Source organism: Cherax quadricarinatus, chromosome 89, assembly GCF_038502225.1.
Source record: "Cherax quadricarinatus isolate ZL_2023a chromosome 89, ASM3850222v1, whole genome shotgun sequence".
NCBI classification, from domain to species: domain Eukaryota; kingdom Metazoa; phylum Arthropoda; class Malacostraca; order Decapoda; family Parastacidae; genus Cherax; species Cherax quadricarinatus.
In genome coordinates this window covers 8507553-8522993 of record NC_091380.1, presented here as the reverse complement: position 1 = coordinate 8522993, position 15441 = coordinate 8507553, and the positions used below count along the sequence as shown (strand labels likewise).

Below are 15441 nucleotides of genomic sequence, written 5' to 3'. Positions count from 1 at the left end.
TATATTTGTACAGTAATCTGCAATTTTTTTTTTTTTTTCAACAAGTCGGCCGTCTCCCACCGAGGCAGGGTGACCCAAATAAACAGTATAAATAAACAGTATAAATTTGACTTTTACATCACTTACTGTGGCATGCAATGAGTATGTTACATTTTATTTGAGGTTTGTCACACAACAATTTGCTTGCCCTCTCGACCAGTGAGCTGGCAATTCAAAGTGTAGCATTTCTGGAGCACCAATACTGCAATTATTGTCCAGTTCAATCTGCCAGTCATGTGGAAGCTGGCTACTTCAGCCCAGGTGACATCACACCCACCCACCTGGCTGGGTGGCAGACTTCTGCAGAAACTGGTCATGTCCACTCATGCCTTGAGTGACTCTTGGTTGCACTATTACTCTGACATCTCAATAAATTAACAGAGTACATAGTGTAAATAAGTGATGATGGAATACATGGGTGTTTGCCTTGTCCTTGATCATCCCTACTGATTGCCTTGTTTTTCTGACTTAGTTTTACAACAAGGTGCTACAGGCCTTTAAAGTACCACCTGAGTTTGTAATATAGGAGGGCCTAGCACATAAAGCACCTTCTTTTTGGGGTTCCATGTTTTCACTGGCTTTAAATTATGCCACTGTTCATAATATTCCACCCACCAGTGATAGTAACCAGCAGATGGAACAAAGCCAATGAAAATGTGGAACACCGAAAATAAGTGCTGTATGTGCGGAGCCTTCCTGTACTTACTTCTATATTTAGGTGCCATACAATCTCAAAAAAATGTGCAGCTCAATAGAAACTGTAATACTGTACCTCAATGGCTATCAAACAAACATTGATTTGTATTGCTTTGTGTTTTATTATCAAAGTACTAATAAGCTGTTAATATATAAATTACATTTGGAAAAATAATTAAGTTCATCTATGACTAGCAGCTGTTTCTGTTGTCAGTTTATATTATTCTGTGTTGAGATTATAAAGACTGGCTTGAACTAGGCTCACACATGGTCCAATGAAAAAAGAAAACAAAAAAGAAACTAAAAACAACAATTTAATTGCACATCTGGACTACAGCAGTGCAGGAAATTAATTGTGACAGTTTTAAAGTCTAATGTAAAGTGGAAGTGGAAAAGAAGCCTTAATCCATAAGCCGTGTGCGTCGTAAGAGGCAACTAAAATGTCCAGAGAAGGTGCTAGTAACCCCTTCTCCTTTGTAAATTACTAAATATAGAAATAAAAACTTTCGTTTTTCTTTTTATATCGCCCTGCCTCGGTGGGAGACGACCGATGTTAAAAAAAAAATTGAAGTGCAGTAAATAAATACAAATACTAAACCCACACAAGTTATTCTGTGCAAGAAATGATGGAGGCTCGATCCTGTCTGCTATCTATGACAGACACTATCAAGAGGTGGAAGCACGAAAATTTAGAGAAGTATGAACCAAAGATTAACGAAAAATAAGCAGATCCTTTTGAAAATGTCAATAACCAGATTGTTTCAGATATATTTGACAGCAAATATAAAGCAAATAAATGTTAACCAAAACTGTTGCCTTATCACGAATGACCAGCTCTGCATACACCTCACCTTATAGCACAGCCTCTCCTCACTTAACGACATAGTTCTATTCCAAAGATCACATCGGTAAACGAATTTGTCGCTAAGCAAGGAACATATTATAATGATTATAATGGTAGTGGGTTTGTGTCAGCCATCTATAATATTATTTTAATGTCGCATTTACACCATCTATAACATTTTTGGTATACAGTGGACCCCCGCATAACGATCACCTCCGAATGCGACCAATTATGTAAGTGTATTTATGTAAGTGCGTTTGTACGTGTATGTTTGGGGGTCTGAAATGGACTAATCTACTTCACAATATTCCTTATGGGAACAAATTCGGTCAGTACTGGCACCTGAACATACTTCTGGAGTGAAAAAATATCATTAACCGGGGGTCCACTGTATTTTTATACAGTAGTGTGCTGTATATTGTAATAAACAAAATAGAGGAAATCAGCTCTAATATACATTATTTAGGTATGTATACTGGTCAGAGAGCCCGTCGTAAGTCCGAGTCATTGGTAAACGAGTACGTCACAAAGTGAGGAGAGGCTGTACAGGGTGTTTCAAAGAGATGGACCTAATTTGAAATTCAACTGTCCTTGAAACTGGGTCCATCTCTTTGAACCACCCTGTATTATACATGCCTCCAGTGTAAAAGGTCATTATACAAAGATCAAGAAAGGATAATTCACTGTATGCCAGTGGCAATGGAGGTGTTTCTGTATTCATGATGACTGGCCCAACTGTGTGCATCATTCAGTTAACTCTCCAGTCTAGACATATCATCTGCTTTATTATAGTCACAAAAAATGCCTAACCCATATGGGTTATCCAGCCCTTTTGGTTTTACTCTCCAAACTATTTAAAACAAGATTTTCTAAAATTGACAAAACACATCTATAACCAGAATAGTAAATAAGAAAATATTGTGCCACTTTTTTAATTTTCTCTTAAACTGTAATTATTCTACACAAAATGAACTGACAATACCAACTAACCAATAATCTCTGATTCACCTGTCACTAAGTACAGGAGAGCCCTGCATATACAGTGCCTATGTTCGGTATTCCATGTTGTCATTGGCTTTCAACTGAGTCGTTCCACATGCCAGTTGCTATCAACAGTGGGTGGAACGTAATGAACAATGGCTCGGTTTGAAACCAACAAAAACAGAATACCAAAAAGGAGTTGTATATGCTGGGGCCTCCCAGGAGGACCCCATTCATACGGAGTTAAATATGGCGCCAGTTGTCCTTCCCTTACACAACTGTTACATGAAAATGGCATTAACAACGGTGCAGCAGTAAAAGCACTGAACATAATCAACAATGGCTCAATTGAAAGCCAACAAAAATGTGGAATACCAAAAATGGCTACTGTATATGCGGGGTCCTCCTGCACCACCATACAAGACATTTTTGTGCAAGGATTTAGATTAAATACTATTTCCTATGTTATTCAATTTAAACTTTAAACCCAATGTTTGCTATATGATATAGTAACTACAAACTAGAGAATTTGCTACTTCAGACTATATAATTAAATATCACCACATACTACTGTATTCACAATAAGCTAAACCTGAACAAAAACACGTGTGGTAGTCATAATCATTTTGGTTAGTACGAAGTTAATAAATATCTCTTGAAAAAACGAAGGCAAATAGACGTACAACAGTCGATCTACTATAAGGTTTAATAAAAAGATATGCATCATTAATCACAAATATCCTTACTTTATACACTCGTAATCAAAGTATCAAAATATTAATATAATAGATTCGAAGTAGGACAAAGCACCTTTATAATGTTTTTTTCAGTAATAGGCCTGAGACTCCTCACCCTCATCATTATCCTTAGAAATAATGTCATGGTCAACTAAATTATTTTCTTCGGACCCCAAGTCAAGACTTTTTCTCTTGTCTACCTCGCTGGCCTTGTCTTCGAGGAATCTGCTGTCCATTTGCTCAAAGTTTGCCTCTTCATGCTGAGGACCTTCCTGGTGTTCCATCTCCTGCTTCTCAGATCCCTCTTTCTTCTTGCGGATCTTCTCGGCAAGAAACTTAAAGCGTAACATGCAGTCTTCCTGTAAGATAATGAGAATCATTCTCCACATGAAGTCATTAATGAGCCTGTGCATAATTTGCAAATACAATAAGTCCTTAACTTACAAACATGTTGAGAATGTATTGTGTATACCATTATTATGTATAATATCATTTTTATATACAGTGATACCCCAAATTTCGGCCATAATTAGTTCCTGAAGGCTGTTCGAGTGCCGTTACCAAACGAATTTCTTCCCATAAGGAATAATGTAAATTAGATTAGTCCATTTCAGACCCCCAAAAATACACTTACAAAAGCACTTACAAAAGTATACTTACACAAGTGCTCAAGTTGGGAGCTGTTCAAAATTCGTATTATTATACACAATTCAGAAAATCCCTAATATATCCGTAAGTTTAAGACTTCCTATATTATGAATATTATAAACAATTCAGGAGGTCCCCAGTGTGTTTGTAAGTCAAGGACTTACTGTACTGAATTATTTTTTTTTCCTCTTCAAAAGCTGTTTCCCACCAAAGTAGAGTTACCCTCTTCCCCCCCCTCTCCCCCCCCAAAAAAAAAGTATACACATGAACCATCATTCATTCAATTGCTGTCTTGCCAGAAGTGTTCTGACATCACAATTCACATTACCCTCCAACTGAAACATCGCATCTCCCTCTACGCCACACTGCAGGGAGTGACCTTCCTACTTGCCGGACTGAAATCTGGCTAACTGGTTTCCCTGAATCCCTTCATAAATGTTACCTTGCTCACATTCCAACAAAAATTCTTGTCTTCATTCACTTTTATCTAATACACTCTTACAAGCCTGCTGTATGCTCAAGAACCTAAAGCTCAACATCTTTCAAATTCAAATTCAAATTTTTATTTCTTGGCATAGTTTACAATGAGAAGGCTGGAGGCAGTGGAGACGTCGTGTCTGAGGGCAATGTGTGGTGTGAATATAATGCAGAGAATTCGTAGCTTGGAAATTAGGAAGAAGTGCGGGATTACCAAAACTATTCCCCTCAAGGAAGGTTCCTTGATGTTGGTGAGGGGCTCTTGATTTAGGGAATTGGATCTGTGCTCCAGTTCCCCGAATTAAGCCTGAATGCCTTCCACATCCCCCCCCCCCAGGCGCTGTATAATCCTCCGGGTTTAGCGCTTCCCCCTTGATTATAATAATAATAATACCAAAACTATTATCCAGAGGGCTGAGGAGGGATTGTTGAGGTGGTTTGGACATGCAGAGAGGATGGCACGAAATAGAATGACTTCAAGAGTGTATTAATCTGTAGTGGAGGGAAGGTGAGGTAGGGGTTGGCCTAGGAAAGGTTGGAGGGAGGGGGCCAAAGAGGTTTTGTGTGTGAGGGGCTTGGACTTCCAGCAAGCATACGTAAGCATGTTAGATACGAGTAAATGGAGGCAAATGGTTTTTAGGACTTAACATGCTGCTGGAGTGTTCGCAAGGTAACACTTATGAAGGGATTCAGGGAAACCGGCAGGCCAGACTTGAGTCCTGGGGATGGGAAATACAGTGTCTGCACTCTCAAGGAGAGGTGTTAATGTTGCAGTTTTATAACTGTAGTGTAAGCACACCTCTGGCAAGACAGTGATGGAGTGAACGATGATGAAAGTTTTTCTTTTCCAGGCCACCCTGCCCTGGTGGGAACCGGCCAACGTGTGAGTAAAAAAAAAAAAGTTTACAATATGTGATTTACATGTTATAAAATATTGTTAAGCACAGACAGTCACTAGCATGCACTCTTTATCTTTTCATTTTGTTTTTTTAGCCACAATGGCCATCTCCCACCAAGGTAGTGTGACCTGAAAAAGAGTAAACACTTTCACCATCATTCATTCAACCTGTCTTGCCAGAAGCATATTGGCACCACAGCTCCAATGACCCTCTGAATTGCAACATCCTCAACTTTTCTGTATCCTGCAGATCATACAATGCTTCATGCCAGAGGTTGCTAAAGAATAAAATTAGAGACAGCAAAAGAAAGTCAGTTGCATTTAACAAAGCTAAGACAGTCTGATTTGAAGGTCAGGCATTCTAAGTGGGCAGACAGCTAGAGTGACATCATCAGGGAATTCATAAGGATGTCAGAAAAGAAGCTTACAAACACTATGATAAATGGGTCAATTGACTGATGGAAGAAACTGTATAAAATTAATTTTTCAACCTATTTTTTTTTTTAACAAGTCGGCCGTCTCCCACTGAAGCACGGTGATCCAAAAAGAAAGAAAATCCCCAAAAAGAAAATAATTTCATCATTATTCAACACTTTCACCTCACTCACACATAATCACTGTTTTTGCAGAGGTGCTCAGAATACAACAGTTTAGAAGCATATACGTATAAAGATACCTATGTGGTTATTAATAATTTATTACTGTATGCTCCACTATTAAATATTATTACATATTGCTGATATTGCTTATAGAGGGGCAACTGATATATCGGATCATTATTTAGTTGTAGCTACAGTTAGAGTAAGAGGTAGATGGGAAAAGAGGAAGGTGGCAACAACAAGTAAGAGGGAGGTGAAAGTGTATAAACTAAGGGAGGAGGAAGTTCGGGTGAGATATAAGCGACTATTGGCAGAAAGGTGGGCTAGTGCAAAGATGAGTAGTGGGGGGGTTGAAGAGGGTTGGAATAGTTTTAAAAATGCAGTATTAGAATGTGGGGCAGAAGTTTGTGGTTATAGGAGGGTGGGGGCAGGAGGAAAGAGGAGTGATTGGTGGAATAATGAGGTAAAGGGTATGATAAAAGAGAAAAAGGTAGCTTATGAGAGGTTTTTTACAAAGCAGAAGTGTTATAAGAAGAGCAGAGTATATGGAGAGTAAAAGAAAGGTGAAGAGAGTGGTGAGAGAGTGCAAAAGGAGAGCAGATGATAGAGTGGGAGAGGCACTGTCAAGAAATTTTAATGAAAATAAGAAAAAATTTTGGAGTGAGTTAAACAAGTTAAGAAAGCCTAGGGAAAGTATGAATTTGTCAGTTAAAAACAGAGTAGGGGAGTTAGTAGATGGGGAGATGGAGGTATTAGGTAGATGGCGAGAATATTTCGAGGAACTTTTAAATGTTGAGGAAGAAAGGGAGGCGGTAATTTCATGCACTGGACAGGGAGGTATACCATCTTTTAGGAGTGAAGAAGAGCAGAATGTAAGTGTGGGGGAGGTATGTGAGGCATTACATAGAATGAAAGGGGGTAAAGCAGCTGGAACTGATGGGATCATGACAGAAATGTTAAAAGCAGGGGGGTATATAGTGTTGGAGTGGTTGGTACTATTGTTTAATAAATGTATGAAAGAGGGGAAGGTACCTAGGGATTGGCAGAGAGCATGTATAGTCCCTTTATATAAAGGGAAAGGGGACAAAAGAGACTGTAAAAATTATAGAGGAATAAGTTTACTGAGTATACCAGGAAAAGTGTACGGTAGGGTTATAATTGAAAGAATTAGAGATAAGACAGAATGTAGGATTGCGGATGAGCAAGGAGGTTTCAGAGTGGGTAGGGGATGTGTAGATCAAGTGTTTACATTGAAGCATATATGTGAACAGTATTTAGATAAAGGTAGGGAAGTTTTTATTGCATTTATGGATTTAGAAAAGGCATATGATAGAGTGGATAGAGGAGCAATGTGGCAGATGTTGCAAGTATATGGAATAGGTGGTAAGTTACTAAATGCTGTAAAGAGTTTTTATGAGGATAGTGAGGCTCAGGTTAGGGTGTGTAGAAGAGAGGGAGACTACTTCCCAGTAAAAGTAGGTCTTAGACAAGGATGTGTAATGTCACCATGGTTGTTTAATATACAGTGGACCCCTGCATACCGTTGGCATCACATAACGTTAAATCCGCATACCGATACATTTTATCGCTAAGATTTTTGCCTCGCATACCGCTAAAAAACCCGCTCAACACTATTCGTCCGAGACGCGTCTAATGTGCGGCTTGAGCCACCCTCACATGTTCTGCCGGTGGCATTGTTTACCAGCCAGCCTCCGCGGTAACATCCAAGCATACAATCGGAACATTTCATATTATTACAGTGTTTTTGGTGATTTTATCTGCAAAATAAGTGACCATGGGCCCCAAGAAAGCCTCTAGTGCCAACCCTGTGGTAAAAAGGCTGAGAAATATTATCGAAATACTGTGGTACCATGGTCAACTGCTGCTGCTGCTGTACCACCATCAGCTGCTGCTGTAGTACCATCTGCTGCTGCTGTAGCACTGTCTGCTGCTGCTGTAGCACTGTCAGCTGCTGCTGTAGCACTGTCAGCTGCTGCTGCTGCTGTAGCACTGTCAGCTGCTGCTGCTGCTGCTGCTGTAGCACTGTCAGCTGCTGCTGCTGCTGTAGCACCATCAGCTGCTGCTGCTGCTGTACCACCGTCAGCTGCTGCTGCTGCTGCTGTAGTACTGTCTGCTGCTGCTGTAGCACCGTCTGCTGCTGCTGTAGCACTGTCAGCTGCTGCTGTAGCTCTGTCAGCTGCTGCTGCTGCTGCTGTAGCACTGTCAGCTGCTGCTGCTGCTGCTGTAGCACTGTCAGCTGCTGCTGCTGCTGTAGCACCATCAGCTGCTGCTGCTGCTGTACCACCGTCAGCTGCTGCTGCTGCTGTAGTACCATCTGCTGCTGCTGTAGCACCGTCTGCTGCTGCTGTAGCACTGTCAGCTGCTGCTGTAGCACTGTCAGCTGCTGCTGCTGTAGCATTGTCAACTGCTGCTGCTGTAGCACCATTGTTGGTGTGGCTTATTGAGAATACCAAGAAACAATTAACCCCAGAGGGTTAGCCACCCAGGATAACCCAAAAAAGTCAGTGTCATCAAAGACTGTCTAACTTATTTACATAGGGGTCCTTAATCTTGCCTCCCAGGATGCAACCCACACCAGTCGACTGACACCCAAGCGAACAGGGAAAAATGCCTGGAACTAGTGCTCATATTGGTGAATTTAAAGCCAGCAAAGGTTAGTTTGAGAGATTTAAGAATCGTAGTGACATACACAGTGTGATAAGGCCTGTTCTGGAAGAAAATGCCAAACAGGACCTACAGTACTCAGGAGGAAAAGGCACTCCCAGGACAGTGTCTCATCAGTCATTGCTGCATCTTCAATAAAGGTAAGTGTCATTTATTCTTCATTTAGTAGAGTAGTACATGCACAATATATACTGTGCATGTACTACTCTACTATTGTGCATGTATCCTTCTCTTTGTGTGTAGGAAAATGTATATTCAGGAGGAAAAGGCACTCAGTCATTGCTGCATCTTCAATAAAGGTAAGTGTCATTTATTCTTCATTTGGAGGCAGTGTAGTACATGGTACTACTCTACTATTGTATCCTTCTCTTTGTGTGTAGGAAAAAAATGTGGTAAAAATTTTTTTTCATACTTTTGGGTGTTTTGCACAGATTAATTTGATTTCCATTATTTCTTATGGGGAAAATTCATTCGCATAAAGATAATTTCGCATAACAATGAGCTCTCAGGAACGGATTAATATCGTTATGCGGGGGTCCACTGTATTTATAGACGGGGTTGTAAAAGAAGTAAATGCTAGGGTGTTCGGGAGAGGGGTGGGATTAAATTATGGGGAATCAAATTCAAAATGGGAATTGACACAGTTAGTTTTTGCTGATGATACTGTGCTTATGGGAGATTCTAAAGAAAAATTGCAAAGGTTAGTGGATGAGTTTGAGAATGTGTGTAAAGGTAGAAAGTTGAAAGTGAACATAGAAAAGAGTAAGGTGATGAGGGTATCAAATGATTTGGATAAAGAAAAATTGGATATCAAATTGGGGAGGAGGAGTATGGAAGAAGTGAATGTTTTCAGATACTTGGGAGTTGACGTGTCGGTGGATGGATTTATGAAGGATGAGGCTAATCATAGAATTGATGAGGGAAAAAAGGTGAGTGGTGCGTTGAGGTATATGTGGAGTCAAAAAACGTTATCTATGGAGGCAAAGAAGGGAATAGATGAAAGCATAGTAGTACCAACACTCTTATATGGATGTGAAGCTTGGGTGGTAAATGCAGCAGCGAGGAGACGGTTGGAGGCAGTGGAGATGTCCTGTCTAAGGGCAATGTGTGGTGTAAATATTATGCAGAAAATTTGGAGTGTGGAAATTAGGAAAAGGTGTGGAGTTAATAAAAGTATTAGTCAGAGGGCAGAAGAGGGGTTGTTGAGGTGGTTTGGTCATTTAGAGAGAATGGATCAAAGTAGAATGACATGGAAAGCATATAAATCTATAGGGGAAGGAAGGCGGGGTAGGGGTCATCCTCGAAAGGGTTGGAGAGAGGGGGTAAAGGAGGTTTTGTGGGCGAGGGGCTTGGACTTCCAGCAAGCGTGCGTGAGCGTGTTAGATAGGAGTGAATGGAGACAAATGGTACTTGGGACCTGACGATCTGTTGGAGTGTGAGCAGGGTAATATTTAGTGAAGGGATTCAGGGAAACTGGTTATTTTCGTATAGTTGGACTTGAGTCCTGGAAATGGGAAGTACAATGCCTGCACTTTAAAGGAGGGGTTTGGGATATTGGCAGTTTGGAGGTATGTGTTGTGTATCTTTATACATATATGCTTCTAAACTGTTGTATTCTGAGCACCTCTGCAAAAACAGTGATAATGTGTGAGTGTGGTGAAAGTGTTGAATGATGATGAAAGTATTTTCTTTTTGGGGATTTTCTTTCTTTTTTGGGTCACCCTGCCTCGGTGGGAGACGGCCGACTTGTTGGAAAAAAAAAAAAATTGCTGAATGACCTATGTGGGCATATAACTCCTTCAGTATGGTTAATGTATATTGTACACACAAATTTACTGATGGAAATGGGCCACTGCATAAACATGAACCCCCATGGAGTGAACCCCTGATAAAACAAGGGGAAACCTGTAAAGATCTGTATTTGTGACAAGCCAAATCATGAAATGGCTGGAGTTTGAACCCATGGAGAAATAAGTCCTAAAACTCACAGGCCAGTGTATTCCAACCCCATCCATTCCATGATTTGTCTTTATTAGGATTTCACAAGTTGTGACAGTCGCTGTGATAAACCCACAAGTTATGGAGGTTATCAGGTTTGAACTGTGGAATGGAAGGATAATTCCAATGGTCCAATCAACAACCTTTACCATCACAGTCAACACTCCTGGAATGTTAGATCAATTAGAGTAGGAGTTCCCAGACTGTAGTACATTTGGGATTTGTAAGTGATATTCTGCATAAAAGAGGCTTTGAGGTTTAGAGGCTTGAGCATCCAGCAGGCTTGTGAGTGTCTTATATACATAGCTAATGAGTTAAGAAACAAGTATAATACCGTATACCTGGAGGGTATTCCAGGGGTCAACACCCCTGCAGTCCAGTCCATTACCAGGCCTATATACACCTACCATCCGACTTATGACAAAGTTCGGTTCCGAGAAACCGGTCGTAAGTCGAAATGGACGTAAGTCTAACTTTACTACTGAATATCAACATCACATTTTTGTAATGACTTTATTTTATTGTTTTATTTTGGTATTTCATGTTTTACTTTACTTTTTATGCTGTTAGTACTGTATTTTATACTGTAAGGTTTAGGATAAACACTGTGTACAAACACAAATAGTTGTATATTTCCCAGAAACTTGGCAAAGAAAAACACGGTCATAAGTCGAGTGGTCGTAAGTCGAGCAGGTCGTAAGTCGGATGGTAGGTGTATACATTTCTAAAACAAGACTAAAAAGTTTAATCAATAACATACTTTAAGTATTGTATGAAAAACCCTAGTCTGTCATGGTAGAGTAAGACAACTAAGCAAGTTCACATATGGGAGTGAGTATAGTGGTATACAGCTACCTACAAAAATATCAAATGGTACATGAGAGGAAAAAGTCTGAGAACCCCCTCACCTTGAACACCGAGTTCTGTAAATGTTACGTTTGTCATCACAACAATGAATTTAATCATTTAAAACAAGTGTTCTCCATGGGGAAGTGGAAAAGAATCCTTTCTCCATAAGCCATGTGTGTTGTAAGAGGTGACTAAAATGCCAGCAGCAAAATGCTAGTAATCCCTTCTCCTGTATAAATTACTACACACATGTAAAAAGAAGGAAAACTTCATGACACCGTTTTTTCTTTTTCGGGTCACCCTGCCCCAGTAGGAGACAGCCTTTGTATTAACCTGTAAACTTTCCAAACATATATATACGTTTTTTCAACATTTGAAAGTATGTAAAAAAGTAGATCTTTTTTTTTTTCTATAGGTAATAGGTTGGTAGACAGCAACCACCCAGGGAAGTACTACCGTCCTGCCAGATGACTGTGAAACAAAAACCTGTAACTGTTTTGCATGATGGTAGGATTGCTGGTTTCTTTTTCTGTCTCATAAACACGCTAAGATAACAGGGATATCTTGCTACTCCTACTTACACTTTGGTCACACTTCACAGACACGCACATGCATATATATATATACATACATCTAGGTTTTTCTCCTTTTTCTAAATAGCTCTTGTTCTTTTTTATTTCTTCTATTGTCCATGGGGAAGTGGAAAAGAATCTTTCCTCCGTAAGCCATGCGTGTCGTATGAGGCGACTAAAATGCCGGGAGCAATGGGCTAGTAACCCCTTCTCCTGTATACAATTACTAAAAAAGAGAAGAAGAAAAACTTTATAAAACTGGGTTGCTTAAATGTGCGTGGATGTAGTGCGGATGACAAGAAACAGATGATTGCTGATGTTATGAATGAAAAGAAGTTGGATGTCCTGGCCCTAAGCGAAACAAAGCTGAAGGGGGTAGGAGAGTTTCAGTGGGGGGAAATAAATGGGATTAAATCTGGAGTATCTGAGAGAGTTAGAGCAAAGGAAGGGGTAGCAGTAATGTTAAATGATCAGTTATGGAAGGAGAAAAGAGAATATGAATGTGTAAATTCAAGAATTATGTGGATTAAAGTAAAGGTTGGATGCGAGAAGTGGGTCATAATAAGCGTGTATGCACCTGGAGAAGAGAGGAATGCAGAGGAGAGAGAGAGATTTTGGGAGATGTTAAGTGAATGTATAGGAGCCTTTGAACCAAGTGAGAGAGTAATTGTGGTAGGGGACTTGAATGCTAAAGTAGGAGAAACTTTTAGAGAGGGTGTGGTAGGTAAGTTTGGGGTGCCAGGTGTAAATGATAATGGGAGCCCTTTGATTGAACTTTGTATAGAAAGGGGTTTAGTTATAGGTAATACATATTTTAAGAAAAAGAGGATAAATAAGTATACACGATATGATGTAGGGCGAAATGACAGTAGTTTGTTGGATTATGTATTGGTAGATAAAAGACTGTTGAGTAGACTTCAGGATGTACATGTTTATAGAGGGGCCACAGATATATCAGATCACTTTCTAGTTGTAGCTACACTGAGAGTAAAAGGTAGATGGGATACAAGGAGAATAGAAGCATCAGGGAAGAGAGAGGTGAAGGTTTATAAACTAAAAGAGGAGGCAGTTAGGGTAAGATATAAACAGCTATTGGAGGATAGATGGGCTAATGAGAGCATAGGCAATGGGGTCGAAGAGGTATGGGGTAGGTTTAAAAATGTAGTGTTAGAGTGTTCAGCAGAAGTTTGTGGTTACAGGAAAGTGGGTGCAGGAGGGAAGAGGAGCGATTGGTGGAATGATGATGTAAAGAGAGTAGTAAGGGAGAAAAAGTTAGCATATGAGAAGTTTTTACAAAGTAGAAGTGATGCAAGGAGGGAAGAGTATATGGAGAAAAAGAGAGAAGTTAAGAGAGTGGTGAAGCAATGTAAAAAGAGAGCAAATGAGAGAGTGGGTGAGATGTTATCAACAAATTTTGTTGAAAATAAGAAAAAGTTTTGGAGTGAGATTAACAAGTTAAGAAAGCCTAGAGAACAAATGGATTTGTCAGTTAAAAATAGGAGAGGAGAGTTATTAAATGGAGAGTTAGAGGTATTGGGAAGATGGAAGGAATATTTTGAGGAATTGTTAAATGTTGATGAAGATAGGGAAGCTGTGATTTCGTGTATAGGGCAAGGAGGAATAACATCTTGTAGGAGTGAGGAAGAGCCAGTTGTGAGTGTGGGGGAAGTTCGTGAGGCAGTAGGTAAAATGAAAGGGGGTAAGGCAGCCGGGATTGATGGGATAAAGATAGAAATGTTAAAAGCAGGTGGGGATATAGTTTTGGAGTGGTTGGTGCAATTATTTAATAAATGTATGGAAGAGGGTAAGGTACCTAGGGATTGGCAGAGAGCATGCATAGTTCCTTTGTATAAAGGCAAAGGGGATAAAAGAGAGTGCAAAAATTATAGGGGGATAAGTCTGTTGAGTGTACCTGGTAAAGTGTATGGTAGAGTTATAATTGAAAGAATTAAGAGTACGACGGAGAATAGGATAGCAGATGAACAAGGAGGCTTTAGGAAAGGTAGGGGGTGTGTGGACCAGGTGTTTACAGTGAAACATATAAGTGAACAGTATTTAGATAAGGCTAAAGAGGTCTTTGTGGCATTTATGGATTTGGAAAAGGCGTATGACAGGGTGGATAGGGGGGCAATGTGGCAGATGTTGCAAGTGTATGGTGTAGGAGGTAGGTTACTGAAAGCAGTGAAGAGTTTTTACGAGGATAGTGAGGCTCAAGTTAGAGTATGTAGGAAAGAGGGAAATTTTTTCCCAGTAAAAGTAGGCCTTAGACAAGGATGTGTGATGTCACCGTGGTTGTTTAATATATTTATAGATGGGGTTGTAAGAGAAGTAAATGCGAGGGTCTTGGCAAGAGGCGTGGAGTTAAAAGATAAAGAATCACACACAAAGTGGGAGTTGTCACAGCTGCTCTTTGCTGATGACACTGTGCTCTTGGGAGATTCTGAAGAGAAGTTGCAGAGATTGGTGGATGAATTTGGTAGGGTGTGCAAAAGAAGAAAATTAAAGGTGAATACAGGAAAGAGTAAGGTTATGAGGATAACAAAAAGATTAGGTGATGAAAGATTGAATATCAGATTGGAGGGAGAGAGTATGGAGGAGGTGAACGTATTCAGATATTTGGGAGTGGACGTGTCAGCGGATGGGTCTATGAAAGATGAGGTGAATCATAGAATTGATGAGGGAAAAAGAGTGAGTGGTGCACTTAGGAGTCTGTGGAAACAAAGAACTTTGTCCTTGGAGGCAAAGAGGGGAATGTATGAGAGTATAGTTTTACCAACGCTCTTATATGGGTGTGAAGCGTGGGTGATGAATGTTGCAGCGAGGAGAAGGCTGGAGGCAGTGGAGATGTCATGTCTGAGGGCAATGTGTGGTGTGAATATAATGCAGAGAATTCGTAGTTTGGAAGTTAGGAGGAGGTGCGGGATTACCAAAACTGTTGTCCAGAGGGCTGAGGAAGGGTTGTTGAGGTGGTTCGGACATGTAGAGAGAATGGAGCGAAACAGAATGACTTCAAGAGTGTATCAGTCTGTAGTGGAAGGAAGGCGGGGTAGGGGTCGGCCTAGGAAGGGTTGGAGGGAGGGGGTAAAGGAGGTTTTGTGTGCGAGGGGCTTGGACTTCCAGCAGGCATGCGTGAGCGTGTTTGATAGGAGTGAATGGAGACAAATGGTTTTTAATACTTGACGTGCTGTTGGAGTGTGAGCAAAGTAACATTTATGAAGGGATTCAGGGAAACCGGCAGGCCGGACTTGAGTCCTGGAGATGGGAAGTACAGTGCCTGCACTCTGAAGGAGGGGTGTTAATGTTGCAGTTTAAAAACTGTAGTGTAAAGCACCCTTCTGGCAAGACAGTGATGGAGTGAATGATGGTGAAAGTTTTTCTTTTTCGGGCCACCCTGCCTTGGTGGGAATCGGCCGGTGTG

General features: G+C 40.4%; 1 protein-coding gene across 1 annotated transcript in view; it reads right to left on the bottom strand.

Annotated features, from left to right (window-relative positions):
• Window positions 1-3247: 3247 nt before the first annotated feature.
• LOC128697227 (uncharacterized protein F54F2.9) overlaps window positions 3248-15441 on the bottom strand; it is an 86799-nt gene continuing 74605 nt past the window's right edge. Inside the window, exon 10 of the mRNA XM_053788818.2 lies at window positions 3248-3656. Within this exon, the coding sequence (XP_053644793.1) occupies window positions 3387-3656 (270 nt within the window). The 3' untranslated portion in view covers window positions 3248-3386. The remainder of the gene's footprint in view (window positions 3657-15441) is intronic.